At 35.6% G+C, this 25,570-nt stretch overlaps 1 protein-coding gene across 1 annotated transcript in view; it reads right to left on the bottom strand.

Annotated features, from left to right (window-relative positions):
* PTPRQ (protein tyrosine phosphatase receptor type Q) overlaps positions 1-25,570 on the bottom strand; it is a 196,997-nt gene that overhangs the window by 114,158 nt on the left and 57,269 nt on the right. The window contains exons 18-25 of the mRNA XM_024579714.3: positions 18,792-18,952; positions 17,946-18,091; positions 12,488-12,656; positions 10,541-10,831; positions 9,999-10,274; positions 9,495-9,646; positions 6,230-6,371; positions 4,492-4,761 (exon numbers count right to left, since the gene is read on the bottom strand). Coding sequence (XP_024435482.2) covers positions 4,492-4,761; positions 6,230-6,371; positions 9,495-9,646; positions 9,999-10,274; positions 10,541-10,831; positions 12,488-12,656; positions 17,946-18,091; positions 18,792-18,952 — 1,607 coding nt within the window. The remainder of the gene's footprint in view (positions 1-4,491; positions 4,762-6,229; positions 6,372-9,494; positions 9,647-9,998; positions 10,275-10,540; positions 10,832-12,487; positions 12,657-17,945; positions 18,092-18,791; positions 18,953-25,570) is intronic.

Genomic DNA, 25,570 nt, shown 5'->3' with positions numbered 1-25,570 from the left:
CAAATATACTTTTTTAAAAGATAACAAAGGGTTTTATTAGCTTTTTATTTTTTTAATAGTGTACCATTAATATAATTTCAAGCTCAGTGAACTTCCAGGGGGTCCCTACAGGTACCTGATATCTCCTATTGGACAAAAAGCTAATAAAGAAATCAATACTGAAAACAATACTCCTAAAACTAAACTGTGTATTTCATTTTCCTTCCATTAAGTTTGGGGCATCTGAAGAATATAACTTATATTTCTCTTCTGATTCTAAATTACTGAGCTTGGAAGAGCTTTAAATAAACCCAAACTCAAAAGTTATCTTCCAGAAAAAAAAATTTTTTAATTCAATATTAAATCACATTTCTTAAGATTTGAATATAATGAACTATTTTGAGACACTAAAGTTAAATCTTACAGACACATGAACTTGCTACAATGTTTTTATTGGTATAGATGATATATTTTGATATAAATGCTGTTAAAAGTGCCAAGTTTGGAGGCCTTCATCTATATTTGCCCTATTCCAACAAGTTTGACTGTGACCATGGACCCAGTCTGAATACCAAACACTAATCTTGTAAATTCGATCACATGATGCATGTTTAACTGTGCTCAGATATAGCCAAGTTTACACTAAGAAAAATACCTAAGAATCCCTGGAAAGAATGTTAAGGTCAAACACTAGGCAGTGAGAGAGTAAGTCAAATTTGATTTGATTTTATGTCAAAAATAAGCACAGAGTCAGTGACTCAGAGCTGACTATACGCTGTGACCAATCTTAGAGCACTGTAAATCACCAGTTTGCAACAGCTATAAAACTGTTTCCATTCTGAACAATGCATCTCCAGTTCTTACATCTATCTCACCAACGAACAATTCACGTGAACTCAGATGAAAGCAACTCATTTTCCTAATAAGTACTGTCATCATAAATATAATTGCAAACTAGACTTGAAACTTAAAGATAAAAAATATTAAAATTTTTGAAGCAGCAATTAATACTCATGTTTCATATGTATGACTCCTTAATTTAAAAATGTTAATATTTGCCTGGAAGAAAATATAATTTTGCCTTATGGTTATTTGGAGATAAAATATTGCAATGGAGAAAACTCATTTCTTTCTTTTACAGACATTTGAGTGCCTTATAACACCCAAGGCTCTTTGCTAGGAGCTGTGAGTAAACAAAGACAAATAAGACAGAGTCCCCACAAGCAAAGAATTTATAGTGAAGATCTGGGAGTCTTAATTTCCAAATTCTGATTCCATAGGTCTGAAGTAGGTCCTAGAGATGAACACTCTGATGCAGGGAGCCAGCAGTCCAAATTCTGAGAGCCATTTGTCTTTAATAATAAGAGACGACATAGTACATCTTACAATATGTCTAGTATCTGCCTAATTAACTGATTTAGAATTCCTTCAACCTCCACTCATGGGGTCTTTTAATTCTGAATTAAGATCCAATTCAAATTTTTAATTAAAGGATTAAAGAAAAAAACCTGAACCTTAGGTTCAGGTATCTCTACATCAAGTGCATATTTACTTTGATTATGTATCTTAGTTCTAACTAACTGAACTTCTGTTTCATTCTGTGGCTAAGCAGTCGCTTTGAGTTCCAGTGGATTCAGTTCTAACAAGTCATCCACTTTGTTTTCAGAGTCCTGAAACTCTCATTTACTTCAAATTATTGTCCTATCTCCCCTCCCTACCCCCCCTCCCCCGCAGTTTTCTAAAGCTCAGCTCCCGTCCGATGACCAAGACCACTTTACCTGGTGCTAGACCACCCCGACGCAGACCACCTGCCTGGCTTTGACCACATTTTCTTCTCCCAGACTGTGCACAGCAGTGACCTGCTGCCCACCCACTGGGGAGACACCTGTCAGCCCTCTCTGGCCTTCTCTGACACTGTTTGCCTGTCCTCGCTGCTACACGTCACCTGCCATCAGAGTTCCTGGGTGATCTATTCCAGCGCTTCCCAAAATGTACAGAGCATCAGATCACCTGGAGAGATGCTTCAAAGGACAGATTCTTGGGCTTTAATTTCTGAGGCTACAATTCAATAAGTCTGTGGTGAAGTCCAGAGATTGGTAGCCCTAAAGCTTCACATACAATTGAAGACATTTGAAAAAATACATTTAAGCTGAGCTTTAAAGAATCAATACAATGTTGTGCAACATACAAAGTAGAGGGACGATATAGCTACAAGAAGCAGTGCAATCTGATAGTGAAAAAATGTTGAGTATGTTTAAAGAAGAGAATTTAAACAATGATTAGTTCATAGCAGGACTTAATAAATGTTTTTGAATGAAATACATGAAATTTAATGGGCTGAGTACACGGAGTTTGGCTAGAGGCATCAGCTATAGGAAGAGATGTGGCAGAAGGACATAAGGATGGAAAGCTAGACAGAAGCCAGTCTCTAACTGGTGGTGAATTCTGGGATGTATCTTGTAGACAGCGAGAATGAGTAAAACACTGGGAGTGTTCTGGGCCGTCTCCTATACAGTATGCCTTTCATTATCATCTCTATGCTTCAGATAGCCGAATATTACACATCTAATTCCTACCCTTCAGACAATAAACTTCAACCGCCAACATGGAAATGCTCTAAATTATATACTAGAGCCAATTTAATCAGAGTAAGTGGGTAGAAAATTGAGACGGATGGGCAGTCCAGATGAGTGTAGGTGATCAGGAATTTGGGGGTATTAATTACAAGAAGTAACAGAGGTCTTTTATGAAATGGGGCAGTCATGTTGGGGAAGGGGAAAACTTCCCATGCAGCGACTGAAGTGATAAGTTCTGACTGTATGTAGGAGAGATAGGAGAAAAAAGTCACATAAATATATGAAGTGTGGTGTCCAACTGATTATAAAGAACAGGTATAGAAAAGTAAGAAAGAGAAGGAGAATTCATGCAACATAAATCCCATTTTGAATATGTTTGGGGTTGATCTACCGACTTGGTCCTCACTTGAAAATTTGTGTGAGAGAGAAGAAGAGAGAGAGAGAGGAGGTGTGTATGCATGTGCAAGGTGGGGGGAGGATGAAATGCAGAAGAAATAGATTAAATTGATGAAGTGATGTTCTAGAAGAGATAAGAGATTGAAACGAAAATGAGCAGCTAGGTTCCTGAAAAGGGGAAGGCAATGACATCGCTTAAAGAGACTATCTGGAGAGCACAAATAAAGATATAGTTAAAATTTGAAAGAAGGAAAATCAATATCTTTAACATTATTAGTAAAATCAATGATAAAATCAAATATGGATGATACTGAGAGTAGACTATGGTCAGAACGAGAGCAGAATTTTCCTGTGGAAAACTAACGGAGTGTAAACAAGAGATGTAGACAAGATTGAGTAGGATCTGGGAGAGTTAGAGAAGGTGAAATGTATAGCTGAACAAAGTGGAACAATTTCAGGGTTTTTTCTAGCACTATTCATCAGCTAGGATCTGGTGAAAACAAATTGTAGGCTCCTCTTAGCGTTGGGAATCTCCTGGAAGATGAGTCACAATGACATGGTTTGAGATCTAGGGATGAAAAGCGTCCATTCCAGCTGAACAGAGAGAGTAATGAAGTCTGAAGACATGTTCCAGTGGAAGAATGAGAAGGAACGAATTCTGATTGGGATGCAGAAGTCTGGGAGGAGGTGCCATGCCTGGAAGTTCTGTGGTTTATAGCCTCAAGGGTAGAAAAGTGACGTAAAACTGGGTGACACTGATTTCCAAAGGGGGAAGGGTTAAAAGGTGTTTCTAAGATGAAGGCTCTAGATGTGCCACAGGTAACCAATTATGGCAATACCCACGGTCTCCATCAGGGAGGACCTCCAAGGAGTGATGTTACCAGGAAGGAATCAGGTTTTCATTTGCATGAGCAGGTTTGATGTTGAAGACCATAGAGAATGAAGAAGATTATGACACAGAAGGGACCACTGTTAGGGAGAATGAAGTTCTTTTTTGTTTGAATGAGAGTTCTTTGTAGACTGGGGCTTAGTGACTTGGATATTTTTATTCAAATGATATAAAAGACAAAGCCTGGCATCTAGGGAAGGAAATATGTGATAGTGAGCCTGACACTGCAGCCGCAGAATTCAGAGAAGCATCTAAAATTCCACAAAATCAACTAAGAAAAAAAGAGAGAGGTATGCAAAAGTTTACATGTTCATTCCTTATTTTAAATTATGAGAAAGCATAATGCAGTAAGTTTGGAGTCTGGGTAACAAAAAAGTAGCTATTTGTGGAAAAACTAGGAAGCATATTTTTTCTCTTTTTCCACCTTTTGAACTCCCAAAGAGAGGTCAATGTAGAGCACACCTGGTGCTCTGTTAACCCATGGGGTAAAAAAGTGTGTTTTACATTTTTAAATATCTCTTTAATATCTTTAGATAAATGTGCATAAAGATTATAAGAGGTATTGACAAATGTACGGCACAATCTATGAATAGTTACCTGTTTCAGATTAGTTATCTCTTTCAGGTAAATTACCTGTTTCAGATTAATTACCTGTCTCAGGTAGCGTGCTGACGTTGCAGGTACTTTCATCGCCTTCACCAGCTGAGGTCGAAGCTCTTATTTTAAAGACATACGAGGTATTGGCAAGAAGTTTCATGAAAGTGTACATGTGATCTTGGGGAGATACTTTAGTAGAATTTCTTTCAACTGTTATCAGATAATGTGTAATTATTCCATTTGCCTTTTTGGGTGGATCCCACTTCACTAACGTGGACTGCCAGCTAGTTGCCACACACTGTATGTTCTGTACAGCATCTGGAACTTAAGAGATAAATGCCCAAAGTTAAAATTTATACACGTGTAGTAGATAAATTATTTAGTTATGTGATTGCCAGATAAAATCATGTATAGTAGTAGACACACAAAATAAAAATTTAACATTTCAACCTTTCAATTTGTGCTCAAAAGTTCCTCACAAAGGCTGAATCAAATGGCTGTTTGCCTATTTCATTTGCTGTCATATTCATCATACAATACTAACCCATTCCCTTAATATTTTCTCAGGCCAAAGCAGCAATCACAACCTCAAGTGCTCAGAAGAAACTGTGTGGCTTCAAGTTCAGGCAGTGAGTGAAAGCTGCTCTCTTTATCTCTTAATCAGAAAGGAGAAGACTCAGGAATACGTTATTGTGGGAACCTTTTATGCAAAAGAAAGAAAGATGTAGGTGCCTCCCTAGTATGGCACATCTGGGCCTAATAGTGCTAGCAAACATGTAACCAGTTTAGGGGGGTGCTGCTTTTATATTTAGATAGGAGAATCATGAAGACCTGATTCCTTAGTACTCTTTAAAAAATCTTTGGAGGAAAGATTTAAATCAGTCCCAATTTTTAATTCAGTCTCAGTTTTTCCTAGAATGTCCCTAACTTCAGCTAGAGTTGACCCAGTTTCTCAGAGGTGCACTGCATCCAGTAGACCTGGCTAAAGAGCAATAAATGCCCCAGCCCACCAAAGTGGCTGCAAACCGGAGAGTCTGGTTGCTTCCCACGGAAACGTCAAATTATCTAATGGCCCCTAATGTTAACATAGTTATTCCTATTACAGTGAAAAGAGGATGCTACAAGGAAAATTCTCAATTCGTGGATTGCAAACAAGCGGTGAAAGGAACCAGCTTGCCGTCATTATGTAAAACATAGTTATTGAAAGAATATGTAAGTAAATTTTCACTTGCCTACAGTTCCCCGCCCCGACCTAAATTTATATCTTTACAAACCCTCCCTCCTCTGGCAGATAAAGGCACTGGAACTAAAAGAGAATTATTTACAGGATGAGGGGAACTTTTTGTTGTTGTGCAGTTACAGTTGTCACGACTTTTCCCCCGCTGCTCTCCCCTGCCCCACGCCCCCCACTCCCACAGTCAATCTCCCCACAATTGTCCCATTGTCCGATGAGTGGAATTTAAAGTTAAAGACAAGACAATTTCATGGCTGATTCAGGGCTTTGGCAATGAAATATTCTTAATTATTTGCCTTCTTATTTTCAAAAACATACAACAATATTTTCATAAAATAAGTTAAAAAGAGATAGTTGACAACTTGCTTAAGATCAGTTTACAAAACTGAATTTTGTGAACACCTATTTCACTGACTCTGGAAAGCTAAAATCAATGAACTAACCAGCTCATATTCTAACAGTGAATGTTGAAAATTCCCTTTGCATGAACTACTAAATAACACTTCACCACATAAGCTGAGAAAGGGAAGGCTTTGTGCTCAGAGCACCGTGTCCCACCTGACTCCCGGGTGGTGAATTTGAGCACGTCACTGAACTGGTTGCCGTTCCCCACTTTGGTGAAGGCAGATACGCTGACAGAGTAGGTGCTGACAGGTTCCAGTCCAATGAGTTGGGCCTCGGTTTGAAAACCTGAAATATTCTGAAAAGCAGAAAGAACTTAGTCTCAATGCATCATCAAAAATTTATTTGTAAGTGGAAGACATATTTTAACACAACAGTTATGCCTTCTGTGTTTAACCGGTGATTTGATAAGCATGGGTATTCTAAATTTAAAGAAATATTAAAGATTTGGCGTGGCCTGGGGGATGCTCAGCTGATAACACCGGATGAACTGGACACTCAGCTATGAAGAATCTCATTATTGCTGTTTTTTAAAAAGCGAGATCATTTTGTTTTCATTTTGCCTCCCAGATTCTTAGAGTTATATACTAATGACTTTCTTTAAATCTTCCAAAATTAAAGTCCCCAATTTAAACCCAACTTACATGTGGTGAGCAATACTCAATTTTTCTTAAATTCATCTAAATTCATTTTAAATACCCAGGAACATTCCATGTAAATAAGTTTATTCGTTATCTACTATATGCTAGGCACCGGGAATACAGTAGTGAATGAAATAAAATCTCTGCTCCTATGAAGCTTAAACTATGAGTTTTCCCACACAGCCCCTAAATTTCCTATTTGAGACAATCTTAGGAAAAAGAAGGAGAAAGGAAGAGTATGCTTTCTTGGGGTACTTACAGTTAGAATCACATTTTAAGTTAATCTCTCCCAAGTCCTTGACATATACTTAGGAGCTCAGTATATTACACTATTTCCTTCCAGTTTTTCACACTTACTATTTACAAAACATACTGTTAGATAACCAGTGTATTTAAAGCTATGTAAGGCACGGTCCCTGTCACAAAGGAGTTTTCATATTAATTAGAGAAATCCACAAACAATTGCTTACTGAGAAGAAAAGAAACACAACGCAGGTGAACTTAGATTTGGGTGAGAAAGGGCTGGTACCCAGAGAGGTGGCTGTCAAGGTCACTTCTCAGAAGTGAGAGAAGTGGACTCAAGACATTGCGATGAAAGTGTGCGAGCGGATAGTAAACAGATCGGTATAAGAAGAGTAGTGAGAAGGAGGCGCACACAAGGAGTATTTCCAAACACATTTTAATAACTTTTTACTGAATAAAGTTTCGGTATGTATGAGTGACCTGCGTTACCTGCAAACCTGTACCTTGTTGAGCTCCACGCGAACGACACTGGACTGACTGGGACGGCAGAAGCATTTGGAGTGGCTCTGGAATTATTCTGCCCCCATAAAGCCACACAAAATTTGAAAGAATAAAAATTAAAAAGTAATAGAAAGTAACAGTGTTGTGGGATAGCGATGGAGGAAGACGTAGAAAGGAAAATACACTTGTAGAGAAAGCGAAATGGAAGGAGGGAACGACGTAAGGTAAACTAGATGTTGAGAAAGAAAAAAGATGGCACGTGAGTACACTTAAAGGAATTCAAAAGGAAACAAAGTTATGAACATTGAAGGAAGAGAAAATAGATGTACAAAGAGTAACTAAAAGTAGTAGATGTTAAATAAAAACTACATTCTCCACCCCAAAAGTGATCTATTCAATACTTCAGAGTATAAAGATTATTTCTGCTACTAGTGAAATATTAATGATAGTATTTCTATTGAGAAAATAGAGTGTGTAAAAATCTTAAAATACAACATTTTCATATTCGTGTAATGGCATGACATCATTTTGTTCTTAGTGCTATTGCATCACTGAATGGATTTTTTGTACTTTTCACAACTATGTATAACAACAATAGCTAGTGCATTTATCACATGCCAGGAAATGTTCTAAAAGCTTTTCCCAGATTTCCCCTTATAATCCTCACTTTTTAAGGTATATGCATCTTTATAACTCCCAATTTGCACTTGAAGAAACTGAGTCATAAGAAATTAAGCAGCTTGTCTAATGCAGCACAGTAAGTCTTAAAGGCAGGGCTTGAACCAGGTAACTTGATGCCAAAGCTCTTGATTTACCACGACGCCAATGGTGTCGATACTGGAGTTCCCTGTTCTGAGGGGAAAGACCACACATAGACATCCACGCTCCGATACACTTCCCTGATTGTCCCACGGATGTGATAACACTACAAAAATGATCCTTTTTCCCATTTTGATGTCTGTTTCCAGTGACCCATGTAGAAAAAGCAAATAAAATGTGGGAACATGTTCGATTAGACCAGGGACAGTTATTAGAGGGCTACACACTTGGTGTCATTAAGATAATTTCACATTTTTGGAAAACAGATTCCACTTATGAAGTAACATATATAATTCAAATTCTACTCAGCCTTTTAGATTTTGAAGTAATACCTTGATTTCCAGAAAGAAAGCTATTGTTTCTTATGACATAACCTTAATCACAGCCTTTGATTTTTACTATTCATTTTGCAAGATACATATGCTATAAAAATGATTTACCATCGGTAACAAATTGTAAGTTCCCAATGTCGTTATTGGTAACAATGCTTATTACAGATCTTTTTACTCTTCTTGCTGTAATTAAGAGCATTCCAATGCTCCAATTTGCCTTTGGAAAAAAAGTAAGAACACTTCCTTAAATAAATGCTGTGTAGTATAACATATTTTGGCAATTAAATGTTAGAAATCATAGAAGTATATTTGAGGCCCTTTGTTTACATGGGTTCTTGGGGTGTTTTTCACTAATTCTGAAACTTAAAAATGGAGGAGGGAAAGGGTATTTAGTGTTGCAAACTAATTACTGTTAAAAGATAATAATATGTCTTAAAAGACCAATTAGTGTGGGATTATATGCTCTCTGGGAAGATTACCAGAAGTCCAGTAAAATCACACTCTTGAAAAGTTTAAAACCATCAACTGGGTACTTCTTTTAACAACAAATAGAAAGATATTACATTTAAGATAATAGGCTTTAGTCTAAAAAGTTTTACTACATACTTTCCAGCATTCACAACATTGTGCTATTATTTCATAGACCATAGATATGTAGAGGTCAGAAACACTAAGTAAATTGTTTTACAAACTCTTCAGCTTCCGCATCTGGCACATGTTTTCCGTGTTTTCCGTGAGCATCCTTAAATTATGGGAAACAAAAACGGTTCCGTAGAAGACGGCCCTTGCTCAATTTAAAGCAGTCCATTTTCCCCCTGCATGTCAAAAGGTTTCATTCAATTTCTGAATTTTTGAAATAAGAATATACTGGCATAATCTACCTACCTTATAAAATACAGTATCAGTTTCATGTTCATGAATTTTTAAACTATACACTTTAACAATGCCGCCTGGGACAGGGCTCGGGCTCCAGTGCAGCCATACAGAGTCTGAAGTGTAGTTGATTAAAGTCAAATTTTGAGGAGGTGCTAAAGGCACTGTAGGAAAACACATTATAAAGCTTACATTCATAGTTTTTCACACAAAAATATCATTGTGACTGTAGCTTCCTGAAGACACTAGTTAAGAAAGATTTATAAAATGATCATATCTTAATTTCAGAAATAAATAGCATACATAAGTATTACGTTTTTTTTGTACTGGAACTCAGTAGTTCCAAAGTAGCTTTAAATGCAGAACACTTAGTTCTGAAGCTCAAATTAAAAAAAAGCAAAGGTTAAGCAAAGTAGATGAATAACTGTAAACCTGCTAGAAATAGACAATCAGATATCCTCCTATTTTCTGTGCTGCAACAGAGAATCATTTGAAGAAATACGAATTCTGGCTTACCTGACTCATCTGTGTAAAAGAAAAGAATACTGGAAGGACCGAGTCCTTTTACAGTTCTCGCAGCAGCAAAAATACTATATAATGTAAATGGTGAAAGCTCTTCCAATATTACATAGTTATCAGAAGTGCTGAAAGAATAATTTTCATTTGGTCCTTGTAAAGTTAAATCATAACTTATAATTGCACCATTTGGTTTTACTGGGGGATCCCATGATAAGAGAACTGAGGTAGAGGAAAGGTTTTTAAAAGTGTTGATTATTGGTGAAGTTTCTGGGACTATAAAAGAAAGAAAGAATATTAAATGAAACAAAAATGAATTAGCATTAAAAAGAGGCTTTAATAATAATGGGGCTTCAATTTATTTAGCATATAATTATTTTAATTTTAAGAAACTTAGAGCTTATTGTGTTTATTGAAAAGCTAATTACCTGAGAACAAATAATCTAAATAATTGTAAGAATAGTGTTGTCTATCAGAAAGCAATATAAATTTTAAAAAACACCCACAATCTGCTTAATAGGCAATAAAAGGACCCAGCCTACCATCTTCTTCAGTTTTGATGAGTAGCTGGGCAGTATAGGTATCAGAGAATCCCTTTTCTGTTGATGGAGTGATTTCTAATATATAGCCAGTGTATTTTTCCAGATTATCAAAATACATGCTCGTCTCATATGTAACTAGAGGTGGTCTTACGTGGCGAGGAGTCTGCTGTAAGCTCAGAGAAACATAGTAGAAGACTACACCGTTTGGTTGAGAAGGTGGGCCCCAGCTTACATTTACTGCAGTTGATGAAATGGACTCATAAGTCAGGTTTCCAACAGGCCCTTCAGGTACTATGACAGGTAATGTGCAAAATATAAAAATTATCAGTCACCCTAAATAAATCTAAGTACATTCACAAACTGAGGATAATTGTTGAAATGGCATCTGTTACATCATTAGTTCTTAAAGTACTTAAATGCAAATACAATAAACATCACCTAATACAAAATATCTTCTAAAAATATTAAAAATCATCCAAAATAAACAATGTCATCTCACACATGTAATATGCATGAGAATTGTTTTCTATAATATTCTCTTGGCTTTTCTTTCTTACAACATAGAGATTATGATGTGGATATATACATGTGTGTGTGTACATATATCATATATTTAAATATTGTAATAATGTGTATTATCTATAAAATATTTTTAGCCTGTCTTCCAAATATTATTGCCATCTAGTACTTCTTACCTAGAACAGTGTATAGGATGTGTTTATTAACCATGGTGCTATAATAATAACTGATAAAAAGTTATAGGCTGGTAAAAATCTTGGGAGAAATCTGCATTTAAAGAATGCCTGAAATGATATTGATCACATATTGCATTCAAACACTTTTGTTAAAGACTCTGTAAACACATATTTCCATATATTTTATCAAATCTTATTCCATTGGTCAACTTGTGAACTATTTAAAAGATTTCCAAACAACAAGGAAAGCATTCACTCCTTGTATTTATGTTGTCTGTCAAGTGATAATCTTCAGATATTAAACATGGAATTTTACTCTCAGCAAAAGTGTAGGCCAATACTATTTCTCAATAAAAGACAAATCTTTAAAAAGTAAGTGGACAGGCGTGGGGTTGTCAGACTGGGTGAGAAAGGTAGAGGGATTAGGAAGTACAAATTGGTAGTTCTGAAATCATCACAGGGATGTAAAGTGCAGCATAAGGAATACAGTCAATCATACTGTAGTAACTATGTGTGGTGCCGGGTGGGTGCTGGAAATATTGAGGGGAACTCTTTGTACAGTATATGATCATCTAACCAGTATTTTGTCCACCTGAAACTAATACAAAATAACATTAAAAATGGACAAAAGTAACAACTATAAGAAGAAATGGGCAATAATCCACATATTGTTGTATTCTCCAAGCTAAAACCCAAAAAGCATCAAGAGTTTCGGTTGTTCCAGCTTTCTGAATACTCAGCACAAACAAGATTCTGCAGAAGCCACATACAAGAACCTTCTGGGGTTAAAAAAAAGATACTCTGGGTAGGTTAGTCACAAATACAATGAGAACAAAGATGCTGTGTAGAGTCCTATATGGATGCAAAGACTGAAACAAAGTTGCTAGAGGGGAAGAAATGCAGTTGCTAAAGCAAATGGGTAAGCGTATTAGCTGTTAAATAGTCCGTCCACGCGAACAATGTTTTTCATTCCCATGACTGATGGCCATGACATCTTTTGAAGCAACAACAGCAACACAGTTTTCATGAATGTATGGTAGCAATTTGGATGAAGAGAAAAGGCTGTCATTATTGTAACAGTTTTATAACTATGCTAAATGCATTTTCAAACTTCTATAATGACTAGTTAAATGTGCCTAGATAAAATGTCCATTTTACTACCAGTACATACAAATAGAAAAAGGTTGTGAAATAACTATAAAGTTTTAAATTAATCCTATTAAAATGTAATAAATACTTTTCATTTACATACTGTCTTGATCTGTGTACACTTGAACTATGTCACTGCTTTTATTCCCATTTCCAACTGAAGTGCTTGCTGTTACCCAAAATGTATAGTAGCTGAATATTGCCAATTTATCTATTATTGCAGATACGGTCATATTGTCAAAGTCATTGGTTACTTCATGGATTGTAAAATTCTGAAAAATAAACATATTGTTTTAATTGTTCAGAATATAGTTTTAGTATACATGAACATTTCAAAATAGTTATTCATGAAAGGTTTGCCTCATTATTTTAATATGTTAATGTTTTAGGAAAATCAGCATAGAACATTTTATTGGAATAATTAAACTGGAAATATGTGTGTACTAAAAGAGGAATGGATAGCAGTAGTTTCTATTACAAAATCAACCTCTAGAGTAGCAAAGAGAACAAGCTCCTAGCATGGAGAAGGTCCAATGGCCAAGCTGACAATGCTACAACTGTGCCGACACTGTTAGTTTTCTCACCGAGCATTCAAGTGTTGTTCAAAACTTCTATATATTCTATAAAATAAAATACATAGAAGTTGGAGAGTATCATAAAAATTTAATTTTTCTTTCTATGAAAGAAAGTGTTCACCTGTTTCTGTTAACTCAACTGGATATAATTACTCATCTTAATGAGTCCACTTGTTTACGACTACCATGGGGAGAAGGGAAGGCAGTCACGTTCACTCTCTTATATGCAGATTAAGAGAAATTTTATAATTTTCTGGCCTGACTCCTAGTCAGATTTGTCCCAAGGCATTTTTTGAATTAGACAATTAAGGCATTCATTTTCTCTCTGAGCAAATATTAAACCCGAAACACATAGTCAAATAAAATAAATTTTAAAATAAAGGAAAATAGACTTTTAACAGAAAACACTTGGCAATTAGTGTGAATAACTTTATAATAATGTCCATCTACCCTGAGAAATCTAAATCATTCCAATCAGCACAAAGCCCTTAGAGTTCTTTAACCCTGCACTCGATTCTGGCAGGTAACTCTGGAAAATCGTCTAATCCCAAAGCTTCTCCTTCCTCAGCTGAAACGTGGGAATGATCATCGACACTTCGCAGAGAACCTTTGAGGATTAGATGATATGAAGCACATAAAGCAATTAAGACCTTGTCTGGCACATAATAAAAAACCAATAAATGATAATTAGTTAATTTAAATTAATAACACTGAGTAATCAATTTGATTAAAATTTATAGTTAGGATGGTTCTACAGTATGTCAACAAATTAAATTAGCAAGTTTTTGTGGTTCTTTGGCCAATATGGTGGGGGGGATGAGGGTAATGAAAGATCAATTTTAATTTTGTGGTGACTTATTTAGGAATAGACAAGTTAAAATAACATAACAATCTCATACAAAATATGACCCATGAACTTTACTATCTTCCAATATATCTATGTTACACATAGAATAACAAATATATAAAGTATTACATAAAATATTAATATAGCTTTCTGGTATAGCTTCTAATTTTTCTTTGTTATAGAATTTACTCTGATTACTTATGACCTTGATGACAATTAGTTAACAAATTATTTTGAATCAGCCAGAAATCATTCATGCTGAGTATGCGTGGACATGCATAGACATGTAACAAACGGAGAATTAGGTCAGTTATCTAGATTATTTCATTTGTCTATTTATTTTTAGAAAACACATCTTGTGGTTCAAATAATCTAATTAAGGTTTACTCTTTTATGGATACAAGTGCAGTAGAAGGTACTTAGTAAAAACTTTTCAAATTTGGTGAATCAACCAGCATTTATTTTGCACATTATACTATAATAAGACTATGTCAGGCACACTGAGGAGACACGGCATAAGTGGTAAAAATTAAAATGTCTAAGTATGAATAGACCACACAAAACACAAGGTGCAAAAACTGCAGGAAGAGCAGGATGGATTGACTGCCAAGTAGTATAGAGATTAAATTCCCCAGAATAAGAAGGAATGATCACTACAAACTCAAGTGCTCCAAAATTATCACTAAATACTGAAACTAATATTGGTCTATTATAATAATTTATGTTCTCTCAATTAAAATATCTATTGAGCATTTAAGCTATGTATGGTACAGGACCAGAGGACTTCAGGAGATGGAAAGATAAAGTGTCACATGACCTTTTCTGCAAGCTGTTTGCCAGGGCGCAAGGGAGCCTAAGACGAGTCCGAGATACTGGGAATAGGAAGCAGAGGATGGTGTGCCAGGTGTGAGGTATCCTACAGTGCAAATTTCGGTGGGAAGGTGAGGAAAAGAAGGGGGAAGAAAGAATTATATACTTATTCCTCTATACAATTTTGATTTTGAGGATTCCTTCTACTCTACCAATCCAAAATAGAAAATTAGGTAATGAGGATCTTGATGCTATATTTAACATTAACTTTAGGAATAAATTAAAGCACAGATGACCTTCGAGCAATACGAGAAATGTTTTAACATCATTAGCCTGTGCCTTCTTGCAGCTGTCACACTTAAAAACATTCTTAAGATTACTAAATAAAAGATTACATTTTCTAAGATAGATAAATTGCAAATGGGAACATAGCATATGCCCAGGTTTGAATAAGTAGGTTCATAAGATCATGTTGAAACGAGAGCTAGATGTTTACACTTGATTATTTACATATTATCTGGACGAAGACAACCAAAATAGAATCATGTATAAGCCACAGTAAATAGTACAAAAGCAAAAGCTGTGCTAAGATTCAGAACTACTGACACCACTTTGCAAAACTTTTGTTAAATGCGTAAGAGAAGAAACATCTGCAATTCTAGTAACCTCTATGACATCATGACATTGGTAAATGCGAAAACAACACTGTAGTTAATGATAATAAGTTATATGTTAATCCCCATATCTCTTCCCCAGTTAGAGCAGAACAAAAGGGCAAAACAAAAATTGCTTGATGTACAGATTAGGGGGAAAATCCTGCTTTCTTAGAGGGCCTCCGCTCTTAAAGGGCTTTGAACAGAATGTAAAACCCAAAGTGACTTCTGGACTTTCTTCACTGCTAGGGTAGTCCTGAGACAGCTTGCAAACCTCTGCTCTGACCCTATTCATTAGTGCAGGGGTCACCAAGCCCCTGTTAGGAACTGGGTCACACAGCAGGAGGTGAGCAATAGGCAGCCAGGGAAGCTTCATCTGTATTTATGCACCCCATCACTTGCATTCCTGCCTAAGCTCTGTTTCCTGTCAGATAAGTGCGGCATTAGATTCTCATAGGATCCCTGTGGTGAGTGCACATGCGAGGGGTCTAGGGTGCTCACTGCTTATGAGAATCTAATGCCTGATGATCTGAGGTGGAGCTGAGATGGTGAAGCGAGTGCTGGGGGGGCAGGGGGGGCTGCAAATACAGACTATCATTAGCAGACAGGTTGTGACTGCACAGAGACCACGATAAACCAATTGCTTCCAGGCTCATATCAAAACCCTATCAGTGAGTGACAAGTGACAATTAAGCTGCATCAGGTGGCAGGTTATCAAGCCATCCAGTCCGTGGAAACCTTGTCATCCATGGAACCAGTCCCTGGTGTCAAAAAGGTTGGAAACCACTGCATTAGTGTAAACTGCCCTACAGATGCATTGTAGCAAATCATACTGTAGTCCCAGAGACTGCTGCTCACAAGGACTCATCGAAGCCACTCCACCAGTTGTCAGTCACAAAGAGAATCAGGCAAGTTGGAGTGACTAAGACTTATCTCTATTCCCCTGCTCAAAAAGATACAAAGAAATAAGACCAGAGTCATAATCAATAATACAGTCAGAAGTTTCTATCACTAAGTTGCAGTATTTTTTCTAAATTAGTGGTTTCCATATTGTAGTCCAACTTTCTCCATTCCTGATTCAGTCACAACAATTCCAATTTTATCATTCATATATATATACATATATATATATATGCACACTATATATATATATTTTACAAATAGACTATATATATATAGTCTGTTCAGAAAGGTCCAGCCATTGTTAATATAATGAAAACAGTTTGTGTGGCATTGATGTAACCTGGCCGCCAAGGAGAGTGAACAATGATGCCTTCACTGTACTAGTCAGTGGGGGCAGTAGATGCCATTAAGTGAGCATGTGTATTATGTGGCCATCACATTCAAAATGACTGAGTAAATAGAACAATGAACCCGCATCAAATTTTGCATTAAGCTAGAACATTCCTCTGCAGAAACTACTTGGATGACTCAGAAGGCTGCAGCTATTAGCAACTGGTGATTGGCAGCTTCATCACAACAACATGCCCACTCACGTATCATATCTTGTATAGAGTTTTTTGGTGAAACATCAAATCACTCGGGTGACTCATTCCCCCTACAACCCATATTTTGTGCCCTGTAACCTCTGGCTTTTCCCAAAACTAAAATCACCTTCAAAGGGGAAGATTTCAGACCACTGATGAGAGTCAGGAAAACACATCGGGGCAGCTGATGAGGACTGGGAGAACTGTATGAGGTCCCAAGGTGCCTACTTTGAAGGGGACTGAGATGTCATTGTCCTTTGTACAATGTTTCTTGTATCTTCTTCAATAAATGTCTCTCTTTTTCACATTATATGGCTGGACACTTTCTGGACAGACTATGTGTATGTATATACACACACATACATCTACGAAGTATGTGTATATATAGACATATATATACATATATCTATATATATACACAGACATCTATGATGTGTGTGTGTATATACATACGTCTATATATGTCTATATATATATACATACACATCTACGAAGTCCTGTGAAATATTACAGTTAGAGAAATAAAGAAATTCTGCTGAAAAAATAAAGATATTTCTCTAAACAAACTTCATTTTAGCTATTTTCATAACTATTATCATTTGTATCTCAGAAAGTGTCCATCTTCAAACTGTGTGACCCTAGTACCTTGCATACCTCAAGTTAGGCACATTTCTAGTTTTAATTAAATCTGATAAATAATAATAGCAACAATAGTGATAACACTTCCTGCTAACAATTAAAAACATTTTTATAAAAACAAAGAGAAACACACAAACACATCCAAACATGAAAAGTAGTTACATTGTATGCAAACAAAACAAATATTTTTCTGAGACATAACTGAGGGTGAATGAAATCACCAACTCTTTAGAGAACACTTCTTGGAGGAGTGAAACACAGGGCCGTACTTAGGTGCAGGATTTTAAACAGGTGACAGCGTCATTGTTGGTGATAGCTTTGATGCTGCTACAGAAATGTGGGTGTGCACACGTGCAAGTAGAGAGAGATAAATAGAGACATAGGAATGTATCTGACCTTTCCTACCACAGTTTTCTATGTCCATAGAAGTTTTGCAAAATGTCTACATATAATTATTAATGTAAGATAAATGATTTTTTCTACCAAACTCAATCTATATCATCAACAAAACTAAAGGATATAAAGAACTAGGGGAAAACTCAGATCTTACCTGCACAAAAGTACCTGAAGTATTTCTGTAATAAACAGAATAATATTGTATAATCCCATTAGGTTTTGAAGGTGGTGTCCAAAAGAGAATTATTGATGAAGAACTGATATTTGCATAATGAACATCTTTGGGAGGATCACTTGGTGCTATAAGAAAAGTGGACAAAAAACTGAACTTGTGGTTCTAAATAACATCTGTAATGTTGTTCTAAATTTTACCTGCCTTTGATAAGTGATAATCTTTTTTAAAAAACTTAAATTGGAATAACATCTAATTACAAGTCATTAATAAAATCCATATGGCTCTTTGGGCAATCTCTCTAACACCATAACGATACCCAAGCAGAGGGAGGATGTATTTCTTACAAATGAAACACTATCCTAGCTCTAAAACCATGCCTACTGCTCTTGGGTTTGAGAACATTATAACAAGTTTCCATTATAGAACATATAATACTAAATTCTAAATTAGAATTTTAAAATCAAATAATAGAAGAAAGTCAGAGAGCTGATTTCTTGCATTTTATTTTGTTTCATTTAACAAACACATAAAATGCTTACTATGTGTCCAGTTTTGTGCTGAGTGCATTTACAAATATAAACTCATTTAATCCTCAGAGAACCTTGTTAAGTAGATACTATATTGTTTCCATAACACAGATAGGAAATTAAGGCACAGACAGGTCAACTAACTTTATCAACATTACACAATTAGCAACCAAAGAGCAATTTTCCATCCCACCGATGACACATATTAGGCTTAAAAATACTTTTTTAAAAAATACTTAACACTTATTTTGTCTGGGTAGGATATTCTTGTACTTGGCCCATGTGGATAAAAACTCACCTCCCTCAGGTGTTCGAAAGTGAATAATATTGCTTCTTGTTTTCCCATCACCGAATCTGGTGCTAGCTGTTACGTATGTACCGTAGTCAACATTGTAATCCAAATCTGAGAACTCTAACGATGTTTCAGTTACATTAATAGATTTTAACGATGACCTATCCCTGAGAGAGAAAAAAGAGATTATCTGTATAATCGACTTTTAAGTTAAATGTCACATGTACAATTTGAGCAATACATTAAAAGTAAATATGTATGCACAGAAATTTATTAATCCAAACTAATAAGATAAAGATACCACTTACCCTGAAATGCTAAAAAGAGAATTTCAGAACAACTCAATAAATAAATTTCTTTGGTTTTCAAGTATATTCAGTAATTCAACCAAGTGTTAATAAGGTGTATACATATTAGAGTTTGCTTGGACTGATTTTAATAAATCTCTAGGAACTGTATATTCAAAGTGATAAGCATTTATTTTCATACCAGTGTTTTAGTTGTTCAAATATTTGTTCTTTTAAGTGTGGAAAAATCTTATTTATAATACATATTTATCAAACTCATTTTTCATATATTGTATAAAAGTAACATCTACTTCAAATAAATTCAAACAAATAAATAGTAAATGTCTGAACAGTAGTATCTAAAACAGTAAGCCTGTGGGTTATCATGTATTTAATTAGGAACAGGACTGAAAATAATATATGTGTAACACAGGGAAAAAATTGAGCTCACATCTCCCACTCAATTAAAATCTCAAAAGTATTTGAAGTGTCCATGAAGAAAAGAAAATAAATATTAACTCAATATTCTCCAAGTAAATAGCAAAATCCCAGGAGGAAGGGGAAAACCCTAAAGAACAAAATGTTGCTAAGTAATAAAGAAAAGTACCATTATTTTACTTCAGTTATATTAGGCTACCTAGTTTTGAATAAGGTATAAATTAGAACTTCATTAAAGAATTAACATGGACATAGAGTTGCTGAAAACTGCATTTTTAAAGAAAATTTAGATTTTAAGAGCAATAAAATTAATTATTTAAAAATTTACATAAGTAAATATGACCAATATTACAGGGAAAAAAAGCATATTCCTTGTAATGTCATTTTTTTCTTCTTTAGAAACACAAAGTATCTGAGATATAAATTGATATTCCCTCTGAATATAAAATGTCCTTTCTTTACTATTGAAATATTTGAATTATTTTTTTCTCTTTAATCCTCACCCAAGGATATGTTTACTGATTTTAGAGAAAGAGGAAGAGAGAGAAACATTGATGTGAGAGAGAAATATTGGTGTGAGAGAGAAACATTGATTGGTTGCCTCCCATTTGTGCCCTGACTGGGGATCGAACCTGCAACCATTTGGTGCATGGGACAATGCTCCCACCAACTGAGCGACCTGGCTGGGGTGAGACATTTGAAATCTTGAATAATTACAAGGAATAATAGATTTTAGGTGAGTTAAGGATATCCACAAAGAGACAATGCAGCCAAGATTTTACCATTACAAAAGCATCATTTCCCTCCAAAAATGCATATGGTTATCTGCAAAAGAGTTGAAAAGCTTACCACTGTGAGAAAAATACAGATTCATAGTATGCTAATAGAGACAGGCAGGATAAGCCAGGCTACTCATCAATTTGAAACAGTTTGATCAGATATCCTTTTGCACAAGCAGTAGGAAGAGCTTTCCTTGACTTCACTGACACAGAGAGGGTCCCTTCAAACTCAGTACTGTGGCTATTGGTCTCAAAGAGGCCTTGGCACAGAAACTTTGCCCAGTTCCAAACTCCTGTCGTCAGAACACTACAAAATAGCTAACCCGGTTCAGATCTCTAAGGCTATGAAATTAATTAAAGTAATCTAATTAATCGCTTATCTATTTTTTAAAAATCCTTTTCCAGCATATTTTTCAATGCTATCAGCTGTCTTGCATTGCCTTCTTGCCCTGATCACTACAAGAACATACTGCAGATAAGTACTTACCTACAAGGAGAAAAACCCTGAGTATGTTCCATAGATAGTGTAGAATCAAGGCAATTACCTGGGAAATTCAGATCAGGAAAAATTTTGTCTGACCTACCTGAATATTTCAATAAAAATAAAATAGTATTCATAAATTATCTAAATAACAAACTCATTAATCCTCAGTTACCATATGTAAATATAGTTTCTATATATATCTTGACTTACTCCCAGAGAAAGAAGTGTTAACAAAATTTTTCAGATGTTAATAAGTCTTTTCTGTGTGGGGTTTATTTGTTTTTCTTTTGGAGCTTTAGGATTGTGGCCAATATTTTAATGACTAAGGCAGAAAAATATCTGAGCATAAATGAATTCCAATTAAAATTTCAACTTCTGATACAAGTTAGTATCTTTTATATAATAGCCAGGTTCCAATAAAAATGAGAACCAAGGAAAACAGAAAGGAGAGTTGTGATGCTGCCCCTGAGGACCTGACCCCATCCTCCTTGCTCACGTGCTGTTGCCAGATTGGAGCGAACACACATCCACCTCTGGGCTGGGGCCTGAGCTCCCTCTGCTCTCTGAGGGGCCATCTCAGGGAGCAGTGCTGAGGTTCAGGGGGGCGCTCCCTCCCGCGCACAGAAGCTCAGCTTTGACACAGCTGTAATCAGTTGTCACATTGGTTTTAGCTGATTTAGTTTAAAATCTGTTTTGCTCTTATTAGTTTAAAAATATTATAATAGGATCATTATGTATTTCATTACAGGGTTTTATCCCCATTATAAGAGTGTATGTTCTTCTATATCTTGATTATTCTTCTCTGACCATATAAATAATGATCTATATAATTATTTTTTGTAGTTGCCTAATTTGAATGTATCATAGGTGTTTAGCCATTCTTTAAATTAACATTTAGGTTGTCTCTCTTTTTTTCATTAGTTATTACTAACAATGATGCAGTAATCATTCTTACACAAATATCTTTTCATAATGGTAATTTTATTACTGTAGGCTAATTCCCAGTACTGTGATTACTGAATCTAATGGTTTGAATTTTTATTATTTGAATGATTACCATTCCAAAATTATTTCTCTTCCAAATTACAACTTATTATAATTTAGAATCACAATACTGTGTGGAAATACACATTTTGGCAAACTCTCACTATTAGTCTGGATATTAATCTTTTTTAATTTCTGCAAGTTTAATTGACAAAAAGAAATCTGTAATTTGTGCATCTTAGACCATGAGGGAGATACAATGTCTTCTCAGATGTTTATTGGTCATTTGTGGTCCATTTTAATAACTCGTTTACACTTTTTTCCTCTATTTTCTTTAGTCTTTTAAATGGCGAACAACATATGTTGGAGTTAGGGAGGGATTGTTCTTATGGATAGTGCTCCAAGGAGAGATACCGTGTCCACCTCCTCTGAAATTAGAGATGACAGATATGCAAACAATATTTAGCCAAATTCAACAAAATTTACTGAGTATCTACTTTGTATCAGGAACTAAATTAGATATGATTACGAGTTCAGGTACGGTGTCTCTCCACAAAAGAGAAAGACAAAACAGGAAATAGTTATAAAACAATTCATTAATAACCATGTGATCTCCCTAAAGATGACAACCACAAACCATCCCCACCCCAGTGCCTAAAAGCTTTCTTCCCACACACAAAAATTAGTTGTGACGAATGAGTAGAAAAGGAAAATAAAGCAAGAGGCCCTAAAGATGCAAGAAATTGTTTAGTAGAGAGCTAGTTTATAAGATCTGAGAGTAGAATAGAGGGTTGAGTGAGGGGGAAGAGGTGGCCAGAAGGCCTACCTGACAAAGCAGGTCTCACTCTCACATACCCAAAGTCACAAACTGTGTGGAAATGGAAGGAATATAAATGTCACACAATATTTAACCTCTAAAACAGATGACTTTCAACATCAGCCAAACCTCCTGATTCGTGCAAATTTTCAAAGTGAGAAAAAAATTGAGGAAAGTCTTGAGTGCAGTTACTTTAATGATTTAAATCTAGGAACTTATTACAACATTTTTAAAGCTGTTTGGAATTTGAAAAATCAAAAGTATTAAAATTACTCTGAAATTATTCAGAAAAAATATAGTAATTTTTATGGCATAAAGGAAATTCTAAAGCATAAGAGCAGTTTCTTTGCTCTGCTTTACCAAGTCACTTGCTCAACTTTTGTCACTTCAGAACCATGCCAGGCAGCAATTGCTGGTGAAGGAGTCATGGATACCAAAACCCCATGGGAAGACTTAAATTTTCCCTAAATGTGAACATGAATGCTTTCCTGCACGAAGTTGGAGACCATCGAAATGTCAAGGTCTTCGTTCTAAGCTACATCATTTTATATTTTCTTTCCTGGGAGCAATCTAACCTGGTGATACATCCATCTCTGTTCATGCCTATGAGTTCATCTTCAAAACTTTAATTGCTCTTATGTAAATGTTCTAGATAAATCCTTTCACTCACTAAATTCCACTCCCTTAAAATAAAAAATTTCAACATCCATTTACTTGATTTTTACCAAATGATTCTCTCCCTCATATTTTCCCACTACAAGGCAATTACTCTTCTACGTTACACTTTAGCGTAATTTCTCTGAACAGTTGGGTAGTATCAGTAGTTTAGTGCTTAGGTATTAAACAGCCCCAAACTAGCAAGGCATAAATAGTTGCCCAGTCTATGATCCTGATGCTTTTCTGGAGTCCCAGAGATAGTCTGAGTTGACATAGGGTATTCAATTGTTGCTATTGCTCTTATTGTCATCATTTGGTTAGCTGGTTGACTCGGTTTAATTCTACTTCCTGTGTTTGTCTTTAGCAGAAAAAGACGCATTTACAAGATTAGAGGAAGAATTCAGTACAGAGAATGAGGGTGAAGCCGAGAAAGAATGCACTTATAAACTAGGGTCTTAGAGAAGGCATATGTAATTACAGTCCAGAAGGCCGAAGGAGAGATTGTGCTTGAGTGGGAGGAGAGGCATTTCGTCCCCTGACAGAGGACAAAATCCCTCAGGCCAAAGTAATGAATTTGGGTTTTTATTCCAAGAATAACAAAAAGTTCTTGGAATGTTTTCTCCGGGGGTCTGAACGTTGGGTGTATGGTTAAAATAAATCTTTAAATCCCATGCAATACAACAATTAACTCCCTCCCCTCTCATCCATGGAGTGACTGGCCCACCCACCTCTTCAGCTTCACCTCTTGCCATTTCCTCCTGTGCTATTTGTTATACTCAAGACACATGCCCACCCTGCTGTTGTCCTGGCCAAGTATCTTGCTACTAACCACAGCTAATGAAACTATTTAAGCTCTTACATCCAGTTAGCATACCTCTGGACTTTCAGCTACAGGGGTCAATAAATTCCCATTTTTGCTTAAGTCAATTTAGTTTGGATCCAGTCACTGGAAACTAAAAGAATCTTGACTAATAACTATTCTTATTCTTTTAAGCATTTCTCATATGCATCAATCCTGAGTATTTCCAGCATCTCCATCACTCTTCCTGAACAAGCTTTACTTTGTCCATATATTATTTAAATAGTGGGGATCAGGGATCTAACTGGTTTACACATGAAACAGTCTAATTTTTCTCTCATAAAGAATACATTCAATCAACTGATGCAAATCAATATCAAGCCAGTGATATTTTTAGTAGAAATAACCCATATGACTTGATGCAATAAACTTTATTTTTACTCTTAAGTCTTTATTGTAAACGCTTTTATCAAACTAATATTTCCAAAATCCTGAAGTATACTACTGAGTTTTTATAACACAGACAAATTATAAATTTATTCCTAGTGATGTGAGGAAAGCAATGTTTGGGAGTAGGGCAGATTCGAGTTTGAATTCTGATGCTGCCATCTGCTAGCTTGCAAACTTACATTACTCTTTACTCTCATCAAGACTTGATTTCTGTAACTATAAAATGAGGATAATAGTCTTCTCTGTACGGTACTGTTGTGAAAATAAATAAGAAAATATATGTGAGAAACCAAACACATCTGTCCCCAAATGATAACTACTCTACTCTCCCTCTTGAGCCTTTTTCTTTAGCTCTCCAAGACATTTTGTTCCCCAAATCTATAATGCAGAGAAATCACAATTTCTCCCAGCTTTGTGCACTTCACAAAAGAAGTGAAGAAATCCCTTAAGTTTAGGGTTTAAACATTTGAGTTCCAGACAGGCAAAATAAATGAGTAAAAAGATTGGCTTTAAAACAAGTTGTGGTAAAAACTGTGGTAAACCACACAACGAAAGCTTCATCTAAAGACAGCCTCCATTCAATGCCAGGTGATCTTATCATGGGGAATATGGAAGAAGTATGTTGATTTTTCTAAGAAACAAAGGAACCTGAAGTTTTACCAAGAATCTACTCATTTTAAAATACTTTTTATTATTGATTTTTTTCTGAGAAACCAAGAGAAACAATTCATTGTTCTACTTATTTACACATGTATTGGTTGATTCTTGTAGGTGCCCTGACTGGGGATCAAACCTGCAACTTTGGTATTTCAGGATGATGCTCTAACCAGCTGATACACTGGCCAGGGTCCTACTCATTTTTAAATGCTGCTGGATTTCTATTCAGAAGTTATTGACAGTATGCAGGTTCAGCGAAGATCAGGTGGTCAACATGCAGCCTGTTTGTGACCTTGACCCTAAGCTTCATCCAAGTCATTCATTAAAAATAACTACCAAAAATTAAAATATTTTAATTAAAATGTACAAAAAAGATATACTATGATTTTATATAGTTTAAAATTTATGTAAATGTATTTTGCCCATGTATTCT

The sequence above is a fragment of the Desmodus rotundus genome, chromosome 3, assembly GCF_022682495.2.
Source record: "Desmodus rotundus isolate HL8 chromosome 3, HLdesRot8A.1, whole genome shotgun sequence".
Lineage (NCBI taxonomy): Eukaryota > Metazoa > Chordata > Mammalia > Chiroptera > Phyllostomidae > Desmodus > Desmodus rotundus.
The sequence above is the reverse complement of the archived record's forward strand: the minus strand, read 5'-3'. Positions and strand labels throughout refer to the sequence as shown.